Genomic DNA, 25,671 nt, shown 5'->3' with positions numbered 1-25,671 from the left:
TCAAGTCCAGGAAGCACAGAGAGTCCCATACAGGATAAATACAAGGAGAAATACGCCAAGACACATATTAATCAAACTGTCAAAAATTAAATGCAAAGAAAACATATTAAAAGCACCAAGGGAAAAACAACAAATAACACACAAGGGAATCCCCATAAGGTTAACAGCTGATCTTTCAGCAGAAATTCTGCAAGCCAGAAGGGAGTGGCAGGACATATTTAAAGTGATGAAGGAGAAAAACCTACAACCAAGATTACTCTACCCAGCAAGGATCTCATTCAGATTTGATGGAGAAATTAAAACCTTTACAGGCAAGAAAAAGCTAAGAGAGTTCAGCACCACCAGACCAGCTTTACAACAAATGCTAAAGGAACTTCTCTAGGTAAGGACACAAGAGAAGGAAAAGACCTACAATAACAAACCAAAAACAATTTAGAAAGTGGGAATAGGAACATACATATTGATAATTACCTTCAATGTAAATGGATTAAATGCTCCCACTAAAAGACACAGATTGGCTGAATGGATACAAAATCAAGACCCATATGTATGCTGTCTACAAGAGACCCACTTCAGACCTACGGACACATACAGACTGAAACTCAGGCGATGAAAAAAGATATTCCATGCAAATGGAAATCGAAAGAAAGCTGGAGTAGCAATTCTCACATCAGACAAAATAGACTTTAAAATAAAGACTATTAGAAGACACCAAGAAGGACACTACATAATGAGCAAGGGATCGATCAAAGAAGAAGATACAACAATTGTAAATATTTATGCACCAAACACAGGAGCACCTCAATACAAAAGGCAAATACTAACAGCCATAAAGGGGGAAATTGACAGTAACACAATCATAGTAGGATACTTTAACACCCCACTTTCACCAATGGACAGATCATCCAAAATGAAAATAAATAAGGAAACACAAGCTTTAAATGATACATTAAACAAGATGGACTTAATTGATATTTATGGGACATTCCATCCAAAAACAACAGAATACACATTTTTCTCAAGTGCTCATAGAACATTCTCCAGGATCGATCACATCGTGGGTCACAAATCAAGCCTTGGTAAATTTAAGAAAACTGACACTGTATCAAGTATCTTTTCTGACCACAACGCTATGAGATTAGATATCAATTACAGGAAAAGATCTGTAAAAAACAGAAACACATAGAGGCTAAACAATACACTACTTAATAACCAAGTGATCACTGAAGAAATCAAACAGGAAATCAAAATATACCTAGAAACAAATGACAATGGAGACACGATGACCCAAAACCTATGGGATACAGGAAAAGCAGTTCTAAGGGGGAAGTTTATACCAATACAATCCTATCTTAAGAAACAGGAAACATCTCAAATAAACAACGTAACTTTGCACCTAAAGCAACTGGAGAAAGAACAAAAAAAATGCCAAAGTTAGCAGAAGAAAAGAAATCATAAACATCAGATCAGAAATAAATGAAAAAAAAAAGAAGGAAACAATAGCAAAGATCTATAAGACTAAAAGCTGGTTTTATAAAAAAGTGAGAGTGGCATGGACATATATACACTACCAAACATAAAATAGATAGCTAGTGGGAAGCAGCCGCATAGCACAGGGTGATCAGCTAGGTGCTTTGTGACCACCTAGAGGGATGGGATAGGGAGGGTGAGAAGGAAGGAGATGCAAGAGGGAAGAGATATGGGAACATATGTATATGTATAACTGATTCACTTTTTATAAAGCAGAAACTAACACACCATTGAAAAGCAATTATAGTCCAATAAAGATGTAAAAAAGGTGGGGGGCTTCCCTGGTGGTGCAGTGGTTGGGAGTCCGCCTGCCTATGCAGGGGGCGCGGATTCGTGCTCCGGTCCTGGAGGATCCCGCGTGCTGCGGAGCGGCTGGGCCTGTGAGCCGTGGCCGCTGGGCCTGCGCGTCCGGAGCATGTGCTCCACAATGGGGGAGGCCACGGAAATGAGAGGCCCGCATACAGCAAAAAAAAAAAAAAAAGGTGGTTCTTTAACAAGATAAAATTGATAAACCATTAGCCAGACTCATCAAGAAAAAGAAGAAGACTCAAATCAATAGAATTAGAAATGAAAAAGGAGAAGTAACAACTGACATTGCAGAAATACAAAAGATCATGAGAGATTACTACAAGCAACTCCATGCCAATAAAATGGACAACCTGGAAGAAATGGACAAATTCTTAGAAATGCACAACCTGCCAAGACTAAATAAGGAAGAAATAGAAAATATGAACAGACCAATCACAAGCACTGAAATTGAAACTGTGATTAAAAATCTTCCAACAGGGGCTTCTCTGGTGGCGCAGTGGTTGAGAGTCTGCCTGCTGATGCAGGGGACACGGGTTCGTGCCCCGGTCTGGGAGGATCGCACATGCCGCGGACCGGCTAGGCCTGTGGCCATGACCGCTGAGCCTGCGCATCCAGATGGCTTCACAGGCGAATTCTATTAAACATTTAGAGAAGAGCTAACACCTATCCTTCTCAAACTCTTCCAAAATATAGCAGAGGGAGGAACACTCCCAAACTCATTCTATGAGGCCAACATGACCCTGATACAAAAAACCAGACAAGGATGTCACAAAGAAAGAAAACTACAGGCCAATATCACTGATGAACATAGATGCAAAAATCCTCAAAAAAATACTAGCAAAGAGTATCCAGCAGCACATTAAAAGGATCATACACCATGATCAAGTGGCGTTTAATCCAGGAAACAAGCATTCTTCAATATACACAAATCAATCAATGTGATACACCATATTAACAAATTGAAGGAGAAAAACCATATTATCATCTCATAGATGCAGAGAAAGCTTTCGACAAAATTCAACACCCATGTATTATAAAAACCCTGCAGAAAGTAGGCATAGAGGGAAATTTCCTCAACATAATAAAGGCCATATATGACAAACCGACAGGCAACATCATCCTCAACGGTAAAAAAACTGAAAGCATTTCCACTAAGATCAGGAACAAGACAAGTTTGCCCACTCTCACCACTCTTATTCAACATAGTTTTGGAAGTTTAAGCCACAGCAATCAGACAAGAAAAGGCAATAAAAGGAATCCAAATCGGAAAAGAAAAAGTAAAGATTTCACTGTTTGAAGATGACATGATACTATACATAGAGAATCCTAAAGATGCTACCAGAAAACTACTAGAGCTAATCAATGAATTTGGTAAAGTAGCAGAATACAAAGTTAATGCACAGAAATATCTGGCATTCCTATATACTAATGATGAAAAATCTGAAAGTGATATCAAGAAAACACTCCCATTTACCATTGCATCAAAAGGAATAAAATATCTAGGAATAAAGCTACCTAAGGAGACAAAACATCTGTATGCAGAAAATTATAAGACACTGATGAAAGAAATTAAAGATGATACAAATAGATGGAGAGCTATACCATGTTCTTGGATTTGAAGAATCAACACAGTGAAAACGACTCTACTACCCAAAGCAACCTACAGATTCAATGCAATCCCTATCAAACTACCACTGGCATTTTTCACAGAACTAGAACAAAAAATTTCACAATTTGTATGGAAACACAAAAGACCCCGATAGCCAAAGGAATCTTGAGAATGAAAAATGGAGCTGGAGGAATCAGGCTCCCTGACTTGATAGTATACCCCAAAGCTACATTAATCAAGACAGTATGGTACTGGCACAAAAACAGAAAGATAGATCAATGGAACACGATAGAAAGCCCAGAGATAAACCCATGCACATATGGTCACCTTATTTTGATAAAGGAGGCAGGAATGTACAGTGGAGAAAGGACAGCCTCTTCAGTAAGTACCGCTGGGAAAACTGGATAGGTACATGTAAAAGTATGAGATTAAAACATTCCCTAACACCATACACAAAAATAAGCTCAAAATGGATTAAAGACCTAACTGTAAGGCAAGAAACTATCAACATCTTAGAGGAAAACATAGGCAGAACACTCTATGACATAAATCACAGCAAGGTCCTTTCTGACCCACCTCCTAGAGAAATGGAAATAAAAACAAAAATAAACAAATGGGACCTAATGAAACTTCAAAGCTTTTGCACAGCAAAGGAAACCATAAACAAGACCAAAAGACAACCCTCAGAATGGGAGAAAATATTTTCAAATGAAGCAACTGACAAAGGATTAATCTCCATAATTTATAAGCAGCTCATGCAGCTCAATAACAAAAAAACAAACAACCGAATTCAAAAATGGGCAGAGACCTAAATAGACATTTCTCCCAAGAAGATATACAGACTTCCAAGAAATACATGAAAGAATGCTCAACATCATTAATCATTACAGAAATGCAAATCAAAACTACAATGAGATATCATCTCACCAGTCAGAATGGCCATCATCAAAAAATCTAGAAACAATAAATGCTGGAGAGGGTGTGGAGAAAAAGGAACACTCTTGCACTGCTGGTGGGAATGTGAATTGGTACAGCCACTATGGAGAACAGTATGGAGGTTCCTTAAAAAAACTACAAATAGAACTACCATATGACCCAGGAATCCCACTACTGGGCAGACACCCCTAAGAATACCATAACTCAAAAAGAGTCATGTACCAAAATGTTCATTGCAGCTCTATTTACAATAGCCCAGAGATGGAAACAACCTAAGTGTCTATCATCGGATGAATGGATAAAGAAGATGTGGCACGTATATACAATGGAATATTACTCAGCCATTAAAAAAAACGAAATTGAGCTATTTGTAATGAGGTGAATAGACCTAGAGTCTGTCATACAGAGTGAAGTAAATCAGAAAGAGAAAGACAAATACCATATGCTAACACATATATATGGAATTTAAGAAAAAAAATGTCATGAAGAACCTAGGGATAAGACAGGAATAAAGACACAGACCTACTAGAGAATGGACTTGAGGATATGTGGAGGGGGAAGGGTAAGCTGTGACAACGCGAGAGAGAGGCATGGACATATAAACACTACCAAACGTAAGGTAGATAGCTAGTAGGAAGCAGCCACATAGCACAGGGAGATCAGCTCGGTGCTTTGTGACTGCCTGGAGGGCTGGGATTGGGAGGGAGGCAGATGCAAAAGGGAGGAGATATGGGAACATATGTATATGTATAACTGAGTCACTTTTTATAAAGCAGAAACTAACACACCATTGTAAAGCAATTATACCCCAATAAAGATGTTAAAAATATATATATATAAAAAAATTAAAAAATAAAATTAAAAAAAAAGCAGAAACTAACACACCATTGTAAAGCAATTATACTCTAAAGATGTAAAAAAAAAAAAAGACGGTATGGTACTGGCACAAAAACAGAAATATAGGGGCTTCCCTGGTGGCGCCGTGTTAGAGAGTCCGCCTGCCGATGCAGGAGATACAGGTTCGTGCCCTGGTCAGGAAAGATCCCGCATGCCGTGAAGCAGCTGTGCCCGTGAGCCATGGCCACTGAGCCTGCGCATCCGGAGCCTGTGCTCCACAACAGAGAGGCCACAACAGAGAGAGGCCCGTGTACCACAATAAAAAAAAAAAAAAACAGATATATAGATCAATGGAACAGGATAGAAAGCGCAGAGATAAACCCACTACATATGGTCACCTTGTTTTTGATAAAGGAGGCAAGAATATACAATGGAGAAAAGATAGCCTCTTCAATAAGTGGTGCTGGGAAAACTGGACAGCTACATGTAAAAGAAGTAATTAGAACACTTCTTAACACCATACACAAAAATTAACTCAAAATGGATTAGAGACCTAAATGTAAGGCCAGATACTATCAAACTCTTAGAGGAAAAACAACGGAACAGTCTATGACATAAATCACAGCAAGATCCTTTTTGACCCACCTCCTAGAGAAATGGAAATAAAAACAAAAATAAACAAATGGGACTTAATGAAACTTCAAAGCTTTTGCACAGCAAAGGAAACCATAAACAAGACCAAAAGACAGCCCTTAGAATGGGAGAAAATATTTGCAAATGAAGCAACTGAAAAAGGATTAATCTCCAAAATTTACAAGCAGCTCATGCAGCTCAGTATCAAAAAAACAAACAACCCAATCCAAACACGGACAGAAGACCTACACAGACATTTCTCCAAAGAAGATATACAGATTGCCAACAAACACATTAAAGGATGCTCAACATCACTAATCATTAGAGAAATGCAAATCAAAACTACAATGAGGTATCACCTCACACTGGTCAGAAGGGGCATCATCAAAAGGTCTACAAACAATAAACGCTGGAGAGGGTGTGGAGAAAAGAAAACCCTCCTACACTGTTGGTGGGAATGTAAATTGGTATAGCCACTATGGAGACCAGTATGGAGGTTCATTAAAAAACTAAAAATAGAACTACCATACAACCCAGCAATCCCACTACTGGGCATATACCCTGAGAAAACCATAATTCAAAGAGAGTCATGTACCAAAATGTTCACTGCAGCTCTACTTACAATAGCCAGGACATGGAAGCAACCTAAGTGTCCATCAACAGATGAATGGATAAAGAAGATGTGGCACAAATATACAATGGAATATTACTCAGCCATAAAAAGAAACGAATTTGGTTATTTGTAGTGAGGTGGATGGACCTAGAGTCTGTCATACAGAGTGAAGTAAGACAGAAAGAGAAAAATGAATACCGTATGCTAACACATATATATATATATATATGGAATCTAAGAAAAAAAAAAGATCATGAAGAACCTAGGGGTAAGATGGGAATAAAGACACAGACCTACTAGAGAATGGACTTGAGGATATGGGGAGGGGGAAGGGTAAGCTGTGACAAAGTGAGCGTCACGGACATATATACACTACCGTACGTAAAACAGATAGCTAGTGGGTAGCAGCCGCATAGCACAGGGAGATCAGCTCGGTGCTTTGTGACCACCTAGAGGGGTGGGATAGGGAGGGTGGGAGGGAGGGGGACGCAAGAGGGAAGAGATATGCGAACATATGTATATGTATAACTGCTTCACTTTGTTACAAAGCAGAAACTAACACATCATTGTAAAGCAATTATACTCCAATAAAGATGTTTTAAAAAAAAAAAGATGGGCTTCCCTGGTGGTGCAGTGGTTGAGAGTCTGCCTGCCGATGCAGGGGACACGGGTTCATGCCCCAGTCCGGGAAGATCCCACATGCCGCGGAGCGGCTGGGCCCGTGAGCCATGGCCGCTGAGCCTGTGCGTCCGGAGCCTGTGCTCCGCGGGAGTGGCCACAACAGTGAGAGGCCCGCATACAGCAAAAAAAAAAAAAAAAAAAGATGTGGCACATACATACATGGAATATTACTCAGCCATAAAAAGAAATGAAACTGAGTTACTGTAGTGAGGTGGATGGACCTAGAATCTGTCATACAGAGTGAAGTAAGTCAGAAAGAGAAAAACAAATACTGTACGCTAACACATATATATGGAATTTAAAAAAAAAAGGTTGTGAAGAACCTAGGGGCAGGACAGGAATAAAGACACAGATGTGGAGATTGGACTTGAGAACACAGGGAGGGGGAAGGGTAAGCTGGGACGAAGTGAGAGAGTAACATTGACATATATACTCCACCCAATGTGAAATAACTAGTGGGAAGCAGCTGCATAGCACAGGGAGATCAGTTCGGTGCTTCCTGACCACCTAGAGGGGTGAGATGGGGAAGGTGGGAGGGAGACGCAACAGGGAGGAGATATGGGGATATATGTATTTGTATAGCTGATTCGCTTTGATATAAAGCAGAAAGTAACACACGTTGTGAAGCAATTATACTCCAATAAAGATGTTTTAAAAAAATTATCTCGAGGCTTCCCTGGTGGCGCAGTGGGTGAGAGTCTGCCTGCCGATGCAGGGGACGCGGGTTTGTGCCCCGGTCCGGGAGGATCCCACGTGCCGCGGAGCGGCTGGGCCCGTGAGCCATGGCCGCTGGGCCTCAGCGTCTGGAGCCTGTGTTCCGCAATGGGAGAGGCCACAGCAGTGAGAGGCCCGCATACCGCAAAAAAAAAAAAAAAAAAAAAAAAAAGGTAAAAAAATTATCTCATAGAAGACTCATATGTTGTTACTTTGCAAAAAAAAAAAGTAGCAACATATTCACTTTTGTTCACTGGATTGGTACTTTTAGCATTTAAGTGGTACTTTTTTTGAACCTGTAGCTAAGTGATGTTGAAAAAGAAGTGTAAAATGCTATTCAATTACACAAACTAATCTTCATAAAAAGGAAGCTAGGAAATGTATCTGAATGACATGGAAATGAAGATTATACAACCTGATTTCTATAGTCTGCTCACTTATGTTGCTTGATTTATCATTAAAACAGAAACTTACACATTCGTAGTTTCATTATGAATCCCCACTCCAAGACAAATTTTTATATTACCCTCATAAAATCACCCGTTGCCTCTTCTAAGCAAAAACAGTACGTTTAATTGGTTCATTTTCCAGTTGTTTGGATTTTTAACAGACTTACAGCATAAAAAGACACCATATTCCAAGCAGTTTTAGTAACTCCAGAACCATCCAAGTCTTGATCAGACAGCTGAGGCTCTAGCTTTTGGTTAAAATTATATGATCTCATCTCATAGTTACATTTTCAACATAACTAACAATCTTACTAACCTTTAAATTTCTGCTAGGATTCATATAAATTTCTGAGTCGAGAAGGTTGCAACACTGAGAGTGAATGTTAGGGAATCGATCCTTTTGCTTGGTTTTTCCCTATCAGAACCCAGAGAAATCCTTAAACAATAATTCAGCAGATTGTCTCCTTTTTTATAAAATAAAAGAGCGTATTTTGAAATGCCTGTGCCAGAAGCACTGCCTTTCCAGTGCAGGTAGGAGGAATCAGGAGCCTGTCACCACACTGGGCGTTTTCAGATTTTCTTCTGAAAATCACTGGGAAGCTTGCAGTATTTCCTTTCTGGCATTCAGGCCCAGGGTGGAGAGAAGTTGCTCCAGACAGAACAAGATATCAGATAATCACTGGAAAGGCTCAGTTTGAACAGAATTCCAACTCCACAAAAAAATCCATCTCTCTAAAAGCGGCTGAACATTGAAAGCAGCAGACAATTGAGCAAAAATTAAGGGAAAGCATCATTAGATGAACTTAAATTTAATATGGTAGTAGTTTTAAAGGTATTCGTTTTTACTCCATAAGATTTATTTATATGAATAATAAGACTTAGTGGTCTTTTCGTATCTTGCACAAAACGGTAACCTAAAATTTAACTCTTTTTTTCCCTTTGTTCAAAAAGCATATGGGTCTAATCACAATCCATTCTCGCCGCAGTACACAGGCTTTTTCAATCAGATTTTTAACTCAACTTTTAACTTTTAAGGTTACTCCAAAGAATCGGGAATCCCTGAAGTGTCCCATCTGGCACAGTCTTCGAATGGAAACTAGGCTCAGCCCGCCAGACAAGGAACCCACACCACGAGGCTGGGGTGCACGTTTGTGCTCCAAGATGATAGATCATCTGGCCACCGCGAGGTCGTGGGGCGCCTGTAGGGCCACAGCCTGGGGGTGGTGGGCCGCGGAGGCCCGACAGGGATAGGCGAGACCGCGGAGGAAAAAGGAAGAGAGGGCCATCCGTCAGCCCCTGGAGAGGAAATTCCAGGCGCCCAGCTCCCAGCCGTCGGTCAGCGGGTGACGTGACCAAGGAAGAGACTTCGCTGTGCAGAGGGAATCCCAGAGGTCAAGACTCCGCGTTCAGTAGTGTCACAAGCTTGCAGAGCGTACGACCCAATTAACTCCTTCGACCTACGGGGTAACCCACGGACCGGACCCAAGTTTAGGGGCTCCGGACGGCTCCGAGCTGGGCGGAGCATATCGCCAGTGCATCCGCCAGTGCTTCAGCCGCCGGAGGTGGCACTCCCTCAGAGTCACACCGCCCCCGCGCCCCCCTTACCTGTCGCGGGGGTCAATCCACGACGTCTGGCGCGTGTTGTGGTCGATGTAGAAGACGCGGCCGTCGTAGTCGCGCGCCTCCTCCCAGCCGGCGGGCAGCTGCAGCTCGGCGCTCTCCCGGGCCCTCAAGGGTGGCTGCGCGGAGGGCGCGGGGGCCGCGGGCAGCGGCTGCTCCCGCGGGGCCTCGCGCGGCTGTCCCCGCCGCCGCCGCCGCCTGCCGCCGCTCATCCACGGCATGACGGCGAGGGCCCTGCTGCCGCCCGGCAGCCCCACTCTCGCCGCCTCCTCCGCCAGCCCTAAGGCCCAGCGTCTGGGGCGTGGGGGCGGCCGCGGGGAACCGACCGTAGCTCCCGGGGCATCCTCCGCCCGGGGCATCCTCCGCCCGGTGCCCGCGCACCGGCGCCCGTCTGCAGCCCGCCAGCCGACGCCCGCTTCTCTGCTTCGCCTGGATAGCCGACACTTGCGCGGAGTCACAGGCTAGGAGTCAAAGCCACGGCCCCTCCTGCATGCCTATTTTCAAGGAACGCACAACCGCTTTCGCACAGTTTGCAGCCGTACTGGGTGTGGGCGGGAGTGTAGTTAGCAAAAGACCCCACCTCCTTCCTACGCCCGGTGGCTCCTCCCACAATCTTCATGGAGTGTTCTTACTCCTCCAGCAGCGATCTGTTCCGCCTCGGGCTCTGTCTTGCTCTAAATCGCTCAACTGCTTTATTCTTCAGGCATGCTACGGACTGAAGACTGTCATGCCAACCCCCCTCCCATATGCGTACCAGAAGGTAAGGATATTTGGAGGTAAGTTTTCAAATCTCTGTTTAAGTTAAAACGAGGCCCTCAGAATGGAGCCTACCATTTAATGCAATCTGACTGGTCCCTTAATTTTAAGAAGATGAAATTTTTGCAGGCAGGTTTGTACATACAAAGAGAATACAGTCAAAGAGAGGGTATCCATCTCCAAGCTAAATAGAGGAAACTAACCCTGCCAGCACCTTGGGCTTCAACTTCCACCCCCTAGAACTGTCAGAAAGTAAATTTTTGTGGTTTTGGCCACCGAAGTCTGTACTATTTTGTTAAGGCAGCCCTAGCAAACTAATACCAGAGTCCTGATTGCAATACTTTATCGCAGGAAAATATGGACGTTTTGTTTTGTTATTTTTTTAATGAAATATAATTGCCATATAGTATTATGTTAGTTTCAAGTATACAACATAAAGATTTCATATTTGTGTATATTGGGAAATGATCACCACAATAAGTGGAGTTAAATCAGTTACCATACATTGTTACATTTTTTCTTGTGATGAGAATTTTTAAGATTTACTCTCTTCACAAATTTCAAATGCACAGTACAGTATTGACTATAGTCACCATGCAGTACATTACATCCTCATGACTTATGTATTTTATAACTGGAACTTTCTAACTTTTGACCCATTTCACCCATCTCCCCATGCCCTGGTGTCTGGCAAGCACCTATGTTCTCTATTTTTGTTGTTGTTGTTGTTTATAATGCCACATATAAAATCATACAGTATTCATCATTCTCTTTCTGACTTATTGCACTTAGCATAATGCCCTTAAGTCCATCCATGGCATCTCAAATGGTAAGTTTTCCTTCTTTTTTAATGGCCAAATTCCATTGTATATATACACCACATCTTTTTTATTCATTCATCTGTTATGTATGGTATACGATAGTAGTTCAGTTTCATTCTTTTACATATAGTTTAGTTTTCCCAGCACCATTTATTGAAGAGACTGTGTTTTCCCCATTGTACCTTCTTGGCTCCTTTGTCACAAAGCAATTGATCATGTATCTGTGAGTTTATTTCTGGGTTCTCTGTTCTGTTCCACTGATCTGTGTGTCTGTTTTTATGCTTCTATCATACTGTTTTGATTACTATAGCTTTATAGTATAAATAGAAATCAGGAAATAGTATGCCTCCAACTTTGTTCTTGTTGCTCAATATTTCTTTGGGTATTTGGGGTCTTTTGTGGTTCCATACAAATTTGGGGATTGTTTGTTCTATTTATTTGAAAAATGTCATTGGAATTTTGATAGGGATTGCATTGAATCCATAGATTGTATGGACATTTTAACAACATTAATTCTTCCAATGAGCACAGAATATCGTTCCATTTATATGTGTTTGTGTTTTTTTTTTTTATCAGTATCTTACAGTTTTCAGTGTGCAGGTCTTTCTCCTCCTTGCTTAAATTTATCCCTAAGTATTTTATCTTTTTGATGCAGTTGTAAATGGGATTGTTTTCTTAATTTGTTTTTCTGTTGGTTTGTTACTAGAGTATAGAAATGCAACATTGATTTTTTATCCTGCAACTTTACTGAATTTGTTTCTTAGTTCTAACAGTTTTTTAGTTGAGTCTTTAGGGTTTTCTATATATAATATCCTGTCATCTGCAAGAGTGACAGTTTTACTTCTTCCTTTCTTTTCTTGCCTAATTGCTCTGGCTAGGACTTCCTATAATACAATGAATAAAAGCAGCAACAGTTTTGTTCCTGATCTTGGTGACAAGCTTTCTGCTTTTCACCATTCAGTGTAAATTTACTTGTGGGTTTGTCACATGTAGTCTTTATTATGCTTAGATATGTTCCCTGTATACCCTCTTTGTTGAGAGTTTTTTTCATAAAAGGATGTTGAATTTTGTCAGATTATTTTTCTGCATCTCTTGAGATGATCATATGATTTTTATCCTTCATTTTGTTAACGTGGTGTATTACGTTGACTGATTTCTGGTTGTTAAACCACTTTTGCATCCCTGGAATTAGTCCCACTGGATGAAGATGTATGCTTCTTTTAATATGTTGTTGGATTCTGTTTGCTAATGTTTTTAGAAAATTTTTACATCTATGTTTATGAGAGATATTGGCCTGTAATTTTCCTTCCTTGTAGTGTCCTTGTAGTGTCTGGTTTTGGTATCGGCAATGCTGGCATCATAAAATGAGTTTGTGTTCTCTCTTCTTTTATTTTTTGGAATAGTTCCAGAAGAATTACTATTAATTCTTTAAATGTTTGTTAGAATTCACTAATGAAGCAGGCTGGCCCTCGGCTTCATTGTGGGATGTTTTTAATTACTGATTCAATCTCCTTCCTAGTTTTCTGACTGTACTGATTTTCTACTTCTTTATGATTCAGTCTCAGTAGGTTGTACGTTTCTAGGATTTCTATATTTCTTCTAGGTTTATCCTATTTTTGGCATATAATTGTTCATAGCATTCTCCTATGACCTTTGTATTTCTGTAGTATTTCTACAGTTTGTTTTGGGTTTTTTTTAGTCTCTATTACATTCATTTCTGCTCTGATCTTTATTATTCCCTTCCTTCTACTATCTTTGAGCTTAGTTTGTCTCTTTTTCTAGTTCTGTGAAGTATTAAATTAGGTTGTTTATTTGAAATATTTTTTGTTTTATGATAAATGCCTTAAGTTGTGGTATGTGGTATTTTCATCTTGTCTCAAGGTAAATTTTTTATTTCCCTTCTTTTTAAAATTGAAGTAGAATTGACTTACAATATTGTGTTAGTTACGAGTATACAGCATATTGATTCGATTATAAATATATAAATATATATATTTATAAATATAAATATATTTATATTTATATAAATATAAATATAATATAAAATATAAATATATATATATAAATATATATATACATATACATATATAAACATATATAAATATATACCTGTATATATATTCTTTTTCAAATTCTTTTCCACTATACGTTGTTACAAGATACTGAATATAGTTCCCTGTGCTATACAGTTGGTATTTATCTATTTTATGTATAGTAGTATATATCTGTTAATCCCAAACACATATTTCTATTTTGATTTCTTCATTGACCAATTGGCTGTTCAGTACCATTGTCTAATCTTCATATATTTGTGAATTTTCTAGTTTTTTTCTTGTATTTGATTTCTAGTTTCATACCATTATAGTCAGAAAAGATGCTTGATGTGTTTTCAGTCTTCTTTAAATTTATTGACTTGCTTTGTTGCCTGACATATAATCCATCCTGAAGAATGTTTTATATACACTGGAGAAGAGTGTATATTCTCTTGCTTTTGGAGGGGATGGTTTGTAAATGTTGTTTTACATTGACTTTGTCCAGTGTATCATTAAGCAAAATGTCTTCAAGTTTAATCCATGTAGCATATTTCAATTTCATTCCTTTTTATGACTGAATAATGTATCATTATATGAATATACACTTTTTGTTTATTCATTCCTGTGTTCAATGAAAATTTGGGGGTTTTTTCCCCATCTTTTGGCTATGGTGAATAATGCTCCACTGAACATTGGCATGTAAGTATCCATGAATGTGATGTTGGCACAGGTTCAAAAAGTATGTGTCCTCCTTTTTACCAGCATATAGTTGGATAAACCTATTGTGTAGTCAAGGCAATCCATGGAGTATCATTATTAAGAATAAATCTTGGGACTTCCCTGGTGGTCCAGTGGGTAAGATTCTGCACTCCCAATGCAGGGGGCCCAGGTTCCATCCCGGGTCAAGGCACTAGATCCCACTTGCATGCCGCAACTAAAAGTTCGCATGCTGCACCTGAAGATCTCCCAGGCCACAGCTAAGACCTGGTACAGCCTAAATAAATATTTTTAAAAAAAGGAAAGAAAAGAAATTTCATTACGTCAGGCAAACTGATTAAGGAGAAAGGTTTCATTTTGTATGTGAAATCAAATTCCAAAAAGCCCGCCAGAAACTAAAGTGTCTTTTATATGTTTTATGATATATATTTATAGCAGCTTTTCAGATAGTAAGGAAGGTCACTTACTGGCATGCCGGGAACATTAGGAGATTTCGGGAACCTTGAGGAGACATAATTTACCACATTTGTAGGCACTATAGTTGAAATACTAGAACCAAATTTCTTGTGTTTCCTAGTCATGATATTCAAAAACAAATAACAAAGTCTTTAAAATTCTTTTATCTCTTTATAAAAGATACTTTATAAAATCTCTTTAGGTAAAAAGATTTTTGCCCAACACCTCTAGATTTAGTGACCATGCTATAAAGAAGAGTTATGGCTGCCTTATGTAAATTAATCAGGCCAGAACACAATAAGGTCAGTCCTTTTTGTGTATGATTAAGAGGATCTTTGGAAAATGTTAAGGGGGAGGGAGTTTTAAGAAAAATTATGTAAAATTGGTCATTAGGCAAAAGGATGACTGCATATCCTTTTAATGTTATAAGGGAGTATGGTTCAACAGACTTTATTATTTAATTATGTAGGCATATACCTTTGTTTGACTTGCTGTTACCACTAGTTAAGGCCCAGACTCTCTGAAGTTACATGTTTTTTTGCCTGGTTTTGCCTGGTTTAGGTGAAAATTATTTTTGTCAAGAAAATAACCCTAAAGTTTACAGTTTTATTGTTCTTTAGGACATTAACTAGTTTCACCTCTTAATTAGCAAACTTATTCAAGCATTCCCTTTCTATCTGGTTATAAATCTCTATTTCTTACATTCTCTTAGAATCAGCTTCTGATTAATGATTTAATTTTTAAAAATTTTTCTTTGACACGAGTTAACGTGGACTTTGGGGTTAAGGCTTAAAATGACATTACTGAGAATTTGCTGCACAGTTAAGTATAGCATTTACCCTAGTAAATTACCCGCTTAGTATCTGTCCCAGGTTTTTTTTTTAACATCTTTATTGGAGTATAATTGCTTTACAATGGTGTGTTAGTTTCTGCTTTATAACAAAGTGAATCAGTTATACACATACACATGTTCCCATATCTCTTTCCTCCTGTGTCTCCCTCCCTCCCACCCTCCCTATCCCACCCCTCTAGGCGGTCACACATCACCTTGCTGATCTCCTTGTGCTATGCGGCTGCTTCCCACTAGCTATCCACTTTACGCTTGGTAGTGTATATATGTCCAGGCCACTCTCTCAACTCATCACAGCTTACCCCTCCCCCTTCCCATATCCTCAAGTCCGTGCTCTAGTAGGTCTGTGTCTTTATTCCCGTCTTACCCCTAGGTTCTTCATGATCTTTTTTTTTTTTCTTAGATTCCATATATATGTGATAGCATATGGTATTTGTTGTTCTCTTTCTGACTTACTTCACTCTGTATGACAGACTTTAGGTCTATCCACCTCACTACAAATAACTCAATTTCATTTCTTTTTATGGCTGAGTAATATTCCATTGTATATATGTGCCACATCTTTTTTTTTACATCTTTATTGAAGTATAATTGCTTTACAATGTTGTGTTAGTTTCTGCTTTACAACAAAGTGAATCAGTTATACATATACATATGTTCCCATATCTCTTCCCTCTTACATCTCCCTCCCTCCCACCTTCCCTATCCCACCCCTCCAGGCGGTCACAAAGCACGGAACTGATCTCCCTGTGCTATGCAGCTGCTTCCCACTAGCTATCTACCTTACATTTGGTAGTGTATATATGTCCATGCCTCTCTCTCACTTTGTCACAGCTTACCCTTCCCCTCCCCATATCCTCAAGTCCATTCTCTAGTAGGTCTGTGTCTTTATTCCTGTCTTACCCCTAGGTTCTTCATGACATTTTTTTCTTAAATTCCATATATATGTGTTAGCATACGGTATTTGTCTTTCTCTTTCTGACTTACTTCACTCTGTATGACAGACTCTAGGTCTATTCACCTCATTACAAATAGCTCAGTTTTGTTTCTTTTAATGGCTGAGTAATATTCCATTGTATATACGTGCCACATCTTCTTTATCCATTCATCTGTTGATGGACACTTAGGTTGCTTCCATGTCCTTTTCCCAGATTCTTTTAAAGAGAAGGAAATAATACAGATATTCTTGAAACCCACTGCATGTTTTTATATTTTCACTGCATATGTATGAATCGATATGCAATATCTAGTTTTACTTTGCATGTTTTGAAACTATTTATAAACACTATTGTATTGCATGAATTCCTTTGTTAACTTACTATTTTTTTTAATTTGAGCTTACTTTTTTAAAACTAAACTTTTTATTGGGAATAATTTTAGATTTACAGAAAAGTTGTAATGCAGGACAGCTTCCTCTAATGTTAACATCATACATAACCACATACAATTGTTGAAACTAAGAAATAAACATTGGCACAGTACTACTAACTAGACTACACACTTTTTTTCAGATTTCACGTGTTTTTCCAGTAATTCTGTCTTCCTATTCCAGGTTCCAGTCTAGGGCACCACATTGCATTTAGCAGATTACATTCTGAAGATTTATAATGACACATAGTATTCTAATTCATGCACTTTAACTGAAGTAAGAATTTATTCTGCTATTGCTGTTGGTTGTTTCCAAACACCATGGTACAGTCTATTCCATGTATTATTTACCCTATTAGGAAACATAGAAAAAGCCTGTGACTTATGGTAAAATCCATACCTTTAACTTCAAAATCTGACTCTGATGTTTTTTTCCCTAGGCTTATCCTCTTATCCTCATGCCCAGCCTTTCTTCAGTGTTTTCAAAACCTCCCCACTGCTTTTGTTTTCCAGCTTTGCCTTTTCTAGTCAGTCATCTTCCTCACGCCACCCCTAGCGACAGCCGTGTCTGTTAGAATGCTCTGCAGTTTAAGAGAAGAATGTGAAAGCTTAGGAAAGTTCAGGAAAACTTGGACTCGGAATGAAATAGCGTTAAGTTCATATCTTTCTATATCTTCATTTGACAAAGAGTTACTAATCATCTCCTGTATGCCAGAAACTGCTAGGTACCCAGAGGTTTTTCCTTAAATTCTTCTCTTCCAATTTTACATGCCAGGTGGATCTCATTTATTCTAATCGTTTCAACTAAGAAATTACACCTTTTGCCAGACTTTGCTTCTGAGCTTCTAGCCTATATATCTAACTGCTTCCTGGACATCTGCATTTGGATATCTCATAAGTAATCTGAGTCAACCCATTCAAAAATTAATTTCTCATCTGTAAACATGCTCTTAACTGCTCCTCTTCTAATATTGCCTATCTTAGGGAGTGCCATCAGCAATCTTCCAGGAACAGCTGGAGTTTTCCTTGATTCTTTCTCTTATCTAACATGAATCCAATGCAGTATCAAGTTCTGTCTGTTCCATTACCTTAGCACTACTCATATTTGTCAATTGCACTTATTTATTCATTCATCCTCCATTTATTCAGTGCTTTTTAGTGACAGAACCTGTCTTGTGTTCTCAGGAAACAGATAAACTAGTGCTTCTCAAACTATCTGGTAAAAGGCTGTTGTTGTTTTTCTTTTCTCTTTGCAATTAGTCATGGGTAGATTGTCTGGTAAAATACAATGAAACTTAATTAGTAGACAAATGAAATGAAAAGAACATTCAAAGTTCCCCATTTTTCATTATCAGTTTCAGTAAACAAAAAATTGTTTGCCAAATTACTTATAAAAGTTTCTAAATGCTTCTCAAAATTTTTTTACCTATGAGGTTGCACTCTGGTAAAGTTTGCTACCTAGCATCATGCATGACCTCATTTTGAGTTAAAAGAATCACAACTGCCATGGATGGTGGGGTTCAGATGATGGGTTGGGAGACTCCTCAGTGACCCAGGACTGCATTGTAGAGGCCCCAATTTATAAGGGAGGTGAGAAGAGAAACAGTCATTCTCAGGCACAAGGTGTGCTTTTCTAGAATGGACTGTTGGTGGAGGATGAGGCTAGAGCAGTAGGCAGGACTGGATGTGGGGTTCAGACTTTTTTACTCCTAAAGGAGAAGCTCCAAGTTTTAAGTTTTCTCATGAGATAAGTACCATACTAGAATGTCCTCTGACTTGTGTCCTTTAAAAATTCCAAACAAATAGTAATTTTCAAAAAGAAAATCCTGAGGGGTAAGACAGGAATAAAGACACAGACTTACTAGAGAATGGACTTGAGGATATGGGGAGGGGGAAGGGTAAGCTGTGACAAAGCGAGAGAGAAGCATGGACATATATACACTACCAAATGTAAGGTAGATAGCTAGTGGGAAGCAGCCGCGTAGCACAAGGAGATCAGCTCGGTGCTTTTGACCGCCTGGAGGGGTGGGATAGGGAGGGTGGGAGGGAGGGAGACGCAAGAGTGAAGAGATATGGGAACATATGTATATGTCTAACTGATTCACTTTGTTATAAAGCAGATACTAACACACCATTGTAAAGCAATTATACTCTAATAAAGACGTAAAAAAAAAAAAGGAGTGAATTTCCTATGGCTTGGATGCAAATTTTTAGTTACTGAAAGAATTAAATGTGTTTTTAAAACTTCAACAAACCTTTTCAAAATAAACAGAGCCAGCCTGAAAAAAAAAAAATCATTTTGGACAAAGAATTTGTTATTAAATTAGTTGTTACTGACGACTCCTCTGCCAGCCAGTTGTGTCTCAGAGGTCAGTCTCAGCCCCTCAATAGCGGTGCTATTGGCTCAGAATGCCTGAGGCACTCACCTGGGCCTGCATTTCTGGTCATAAGTTTGCATGGACATGTTCCCAACCAGAGACAATGGACCAGCCCTTGTAATTCTTATTATGCTTGCAGAACATGCCTGGCAACAGCCCTCAGAAAGCTTTGGAAAAACAAGCTTTCTTACTCACAGGTCCTGGAGCGCACCATAGCACACCCAGCGCCACACAGCAAAGTTGAGAGTAGAGAGGGGAACAACATGGACCTGCAGTTCTGCCTTTGTTGTTGCCTGAGGGTGGGGTGCCTCAGGTTTTGAGGTTCACTGTCTATTAGTGAATTTAAAACATAAGAACAGGAATTAAAGTGCAGGAAGGGAAAACCGGGGTCACTCAAGTGGTCAGTTATCTAGGTAAGCCAGGACTTTCTAAAAGGGGAATTTCATGGGTGGGGTGGCCTGGTTTCCTTTTTAGTTTGTTTACTAGAGGCTGTGTCATATAACTGGCAATGCAATATATTTAGTCAAGATGGCTGTCTGAAATCAATGCTCCAGAAATCAAAAGCTTAGTGTCAGGCACTTAACACTACAATAGAATTGTGTTCATGACATCCCAGTTAGAGCTAGGAAATCCCAAAAAAGAGAATTCTCCCATGACAGCCTCAGAAATAACAACAAATCCAAGAGCTCCAGTATAAAACACCTGAGTCTGTGACCACCTTCCATAAACAGTACTAGCTAGTAGGCCAAAGGCGATCCAGAAATTTCCATAAATGAAATGTAATGCTCGAAGTTCAGATTTACCTTGCACCTCTTGATAACCAGTCTGTACTTGAGGGGAAGTATTCCCTTATGGAATCATTCCAGCAAATCATGAAGAAGGAATCATAGAACTACAATGTCATCATTTTCAATTCTACAAGAATTAAAATGGAGCTCAGCTTTGAGCAGCAGTAGCTGCTACAATTATAAGAATATGTTACCTCTCCGTGGAATTAAACACCACCACTTAGGACATAGTATTGTCCAAAACTCAAACCTGAATTTGATCAAAGCTTTTGGACCCTGTAACAGCTGGCAGGACACACAGATATCAGAGAAAAGATTAAAACATCAGGATGCAATCAGTAAAATCTAGACTGTGGAAACTACCCAACAAATGATCGTTTTTCTTTGACAAATAGCCAGTGAAGAGAGGGAGGTAGAGAAGAAACTGTGCATTAAAAAGGAACTTAATTTCAGGTGCACAGCAAAGCGACTCAGCCATACATATACATGTATCCATTCTACCCCAAACTCCCCTCCCATCCAGGCTGCTACATAACATTGAGCAGAGTTCCCTGTGTTATACAGTAGGTCCTTGTTGTTATCCATCTTAAATATAGTAGTATGTACATGTCAATACCAAACTCCCTAACTATCCCTTCTCCCCATTTTCCCCCGGTAATCAAAAGTTCGCTCTCTAAGTCTATACCCAAATATAAAATTAAAACAATTTTTAAAAAGGAACTTAAGAGATATAACATGATGTGGGCCATATTTGGAATCAGATTCATACAAACAAGCTGGGCATACTTTTGTGATACTTATGAGACAGTTGGAAATGTGAATACTCTCTGGATATTTAATGATATTAAGAAGTAATTTTTTGTAAATTTGAATTTAAAAATTTAGATTTAATAGTGGTATTTCATTTATTTTCTTAAGTGTCCACACACATTTGGAAATAATTATAAAAATATGACATATTTAAGTCTTAATTCAAAATAATTGGATAGAAGGGAATGGGAAGAATTGGATATAAAGCAAGTTTGCCAAGACTTAATGTTGAATTTGATGGTAGATCACAGAAGTTCATTATCCTATTTTTAATTTGTATATGGGAGACAGGAGTGATATTGGCATCTTATGATTATAGCCTACAGATTTCAAACCACAGCACAATACAGTAAGTCTTTATTTTATTTATGGCCTAAAATATCAGTAGTACTGAAGATGTGAAACCTTGAACTAAAAGCAACATTAAGAAAGCATGTCTGTTTTTTCACCACTGCATAATCTGGCAAAAAGCAAGTAATAAATATTTGTGGACTAAATAAATTATTATGCTCACAATCACATACATCACAAAAAGAGACAATCGTATATGATGTGCCTCTGTGGAAGAAAACACCACCACCTATGATGTAAGCCTGCCTAAAAATAAGGACAATCTGGCCAGCTTCTCTATAGAGATTTTATGGAATCTGGAAGTCTTTATTAGCTTAATTTTTCCCTCTAATTTTGGAAGAAAAATTTTGTCAAATATAGAATTCTTGGTTGAAAGTTTTTTTTGTTTTTTTTTTTCCACTAGCATTTTAAATATATCATCCCACTGCCTTCCAGGCTATGAGATTTCTGCTGAGAAATTACCTGGTAGTTTTTAGAGGCTCCCTTATAACTTGTTGATTCTTTTCCTTTTGCTACTTTCAAGATTCCTTGTCTTTGACTTTTGACTGTTTGATATAATGTGTCTCAGTGTGGGTCTATTTGGCTTTTTCCTAACTGGAGTTGACTGAGTTTCTTGGATTTGTTGATTTATGTCTTTTTTTCTCAAATTTAAAAAGTTTTCATTCATTATTTTTTCAAATAATCTTTATATATATGCTTTTGTCTCTGTCTCTTCTCCTTCTGGGACTTCCATAATACATATATTGGTCCTGTTGCTTGTATCCCACACGTTTCTAAGCTCTGTTCACTTTCTTCATTCTTTTCTCTTTGTTTCTTTCCTAAATAATATTAAATGTTCTGTGCTCAAGTTCACTGATTCTTTCTTACTGCATGCACAAGTCTGCTATTGAACTTCTCCAGTGAAATATTCAATCTGGCTCCTTTAGTTTTCAGCTTCAGAATTTGATTCCCTTTTTAGAATTTATGTTTCTTTGTTGCTGTTCTCTTTTTGTTCATATACCACCTTCCTGCTCTCCTTTAATTTTTTTAAAACATATTTAAGACAGTTGTTTTAAATATCTTTTCCTAGTAAGTCCAATTCCTGTTTTCTTGGGGACGGTTTCTGCCGCTTGATTTTCTTCCATTGAATGGGTCATGTTTCCCTGTTTCTTAGTATGCCTTGTGATCTTTTGCTGATAATTGGGCATTTGGAGAAACACTCACCTTTCCAGACTGACTTTTTACCATGGACAGTCTTCACTAATTAGCTGTGTATAACATAGCCTTGATGTCATCCTGAGGAGAAAGTTTCTTAGCTCTTTTCTGAACATTAAGTATTGCTTGTGCCTGTGTATGCTTTTTTCCATTTCTCTGTACATATGACTGATTATTAAATGTCATATAAAAATTTTTAAGATAATTATCCATCCAACGATTCTTCTTGATTTTATCACTTCCTATCAGTGTTTACTGTATCTTGTGTATTTTACTTTTCATTTCCTTGATAACAAATGAGAATGAGATCTTTTCAAATATATATTGGCCATCTAAAAATTTATTTTGTTCTGTGCCAGATTAAATCCTTTGTGGGACTTATATTTTATATCCCACTATATTTTATATCCCACATTTTTTCTGTGTCCTGTTTCTTCTGTATGGATGGCCTGTCTTTCCCAGACCCTTGTATGAATTGTTTTTATTATGTTGTAAGAAATGTGCCCTTTTCCTTGAAGAGCAGCCACTATCTCTTTCTCTAAAAGATTGTACAGTTTTACACAAGGTAGGCCTCCGTTTTCCTGGGGTAGAAATAATATATATTTAGTTTATATTTGATATTTTTTTATTTATTTATTGAGGTATAATTGACATACACATTATATTAGTTTCAGGTGTGCAACATAATGATTTGATCTTTGTATATATTATGAAATGATCACCATAGTAAATCTAGTTAACATCTGTCACTCTACATAGATACAGAATTTTTTTCTTTTGATGAGAACTTTTAAGATCTACTCTTTTAGCAACATTCAAATATATAATACAGTATGTTTAACTATTGTTGCCATCTTAATTTAATATTTTTAAATCAATGGACATTGTTCTGAAGAGTTTACAAATATACTCTCATATAATCCTCCTGACATTTCTATGAGGCTGGTACTAATTATTATTTCAGTTTTTAAGATGAGGAAACTTAGGTATATAGGGGTTAATAACAAGCCAAGGTAACACTGATGTTATGTGGTGGGCTGAGATTTGAACCCAGACAATCTAGCAACACAGCCTGCACAACTACATAATAGGTGTTGGCACTAAAGTCATCTGCTGCCCCTGAGAGAGTTTTTAATATTGCATATCTTCTGCTCTCTTCCTAGTATCCTCCTGTTCTCACCAAACTTTTTCTTTCCTTCCTTGTTCTCTTTTGACTTATTGCTACTCAGTCAACAATGTTTAATTACCATGTACTTTACCAGCTACCTTTCCTTTACCAGCAGCTACAAGAGAAAATACTTGACTAGTGATATTTGTGCACAAGGTCATTCCTGAAGGCATTTATCATTCTTCAAAAATTATTAATAGTATCTAACAAAAATAACTTAGTTTTTAACCTGAATGCCCATGATCTCTGACCATTGTGTCATCAAGGTTCATTTTTTTCTTATTGATTTGCAAGAATTCTTTATAATTAAAAGGTAGCAACTCATTTTATAGTAAGCCTGCTTGAGATACTTCTCCAACATTTTGTCTGCTTCAAAATTTTTTATATATACATGTGTATACAGAAGCTTCAGTTTCTGTGGGAAATATAAGAAATTCTGTCTTGATAGTATCTTAATTTGCAGTAAGAAATTAAATAAACAACTACCCACATATTCTTCCAGATCTGTGTTTAGTCATGACTCATAATTTGTGGGAAAATACTTTTTAAAGGCCTATACTCCAAAAATTTTCCAATTTTACTAGTAATCTAATTAAGGAAATAAACACGACAGCAGTGTTGAGAGTAAAACCATTTTGGAAAACTAGCATTTTATATTAGAGTTTAACAGATGCATACCTTACTATGCATTTGTTTTATCCTTTGATATATATGCAACAGAAATGCAAAATATATGCACCACAACACATTACACGGGTTTTACAACAGTACTGTACATCGTGGCCTCAAACTGGAAAGTACTCAAATGCCTATAACCAGCAGAATGGATACAGAAATTGTAGCACATTAATACAATGGCATATGGTATATAGCAGTTGGGGGGTAGTGTCTGAAAGAGGGCCTTATGGTTGTTTCTGGACCTAATGTTTTATCTTGATCTGGGTGTTGGTTAAATGGTCCTAACAAGTTTGTGAAAACTGATCACTCTTTACAGTTTGGATATGTGCACTCTCTTATATGTACATGTAACTTAAGTTTTCTTTAAAACCTTTTTAAAAATCATCTCCATGCTCTACTTTTTATCTAACTAAATGGCAAATTTTTTTTTAATTTACAGATGTTTTATGATCATGGGCAGACTCTGCCTTCATGAAAGGGAGGGCTAGGTAAACTCCCACTGAGGTAGAAAGGAAGGTTGTTTCTTGATGTCGCTCCAAGGGAAGGAGATGGTAAACTATCCCTTGAGAAAACAAAACCTCAAGCGTGTATAACACAGGAGTCTGAATGTACAACATCCTTATCGAGTAGTAAAAGAACAGCTGAGAATATATCAGCATAGAAAGACATGAATGCTCAGAGCAGATAAACGAGACCCAACTCTAGCATATAGAAGTGAAATTAAAATTTCTGAACACAAAAGCCAAGTGAAAATTTTGAGAACAGGGGAAAAATTACCAACAGTGAAAAATGAAGTAGTTTAACAATATGAATTACATCAGCAGGAAAAAAAAAAAGCAGGAAAACAATGAAATATCTCTAAGCGCCACCAACTTAGAATTCTGACAACTGAGAAGTTAAAAAGAAATGTGCAAAACATATGTAACAAAATCTTAAAATATTAGTAGAAGACCTAAAAGCTTGAAAAGGTGGAAGAACATATCAGATATACATTCATTATGGAAGAACATATCAGATATACATTCTTTAGGAAATCCCCAGATTAAAGTTTTCAAAAGTAATGAGAATATATTTTAGAGATACATTACTTTAAAGTTAATATGGAAAAATTGGCAAACAAAGGCAGGGAAAAAATTAAGAAAAGAGTAAATGATCGCAGGCAGTACTAGGACTATTAAATATTAAATACATTATAAATGCGTTAATTTTATGGGTACAGTTCTGAAACATCGACAGATTAATGGGTAAAACTGCCTGAAATTAGTACATAGCATAAAAATTATTATATAAGAAAGTGATATTGTGTAAGTGTATGGAGAATGGGATTATTTAATAAATAGCAAACTTGACAAATTTGTAGTCACTTAGAAAA

At 37.9% G+C, this 25,671-nt stretch overlaps 1 protein-coding gene across 1 annotated transcript in view; it reads right to left on the bottom strand.

Annotated features, from left to right (window-relative positions):
- The window catches only part of LOC309978845 (protein WWC3-like), a gene marked incomplete at both ends in the record, with an annotated part of 165,365 nt that extends 155,213 nt beyond the window's left edge, over nt 1-10,152 (bottom strand). Inside the window, 1 exon segment of the mRNA XM_082865490.1 lies at nt 9,917-10,152. Coding sequence (XP_082721616.1) covers nt 9,917-10,152 — 236 coding nt within the window.
- Between the last annotated feature and the right edge of the window lie 15,519 nt (nt 10,153-25,671).

The sequence above is a fragment of the Leucopleurus acutus genome, assembly GCF_964270905.1.
Source record: "Leucopleurus acutus genome assembly, chromosome: Y".
NCBI classification, from domain to species: Eukaryota; Metazoa; Chordata; class Mammalia; order Artiodactyla; family Delphinidae; genus Leucopleurus; species Leucopleurus acutus.
The sequence above is the reverse complement of the archived record's forward strand: the minus strand, read 5'-3'. Positions and strand labels throughout refer to the sequence as shown.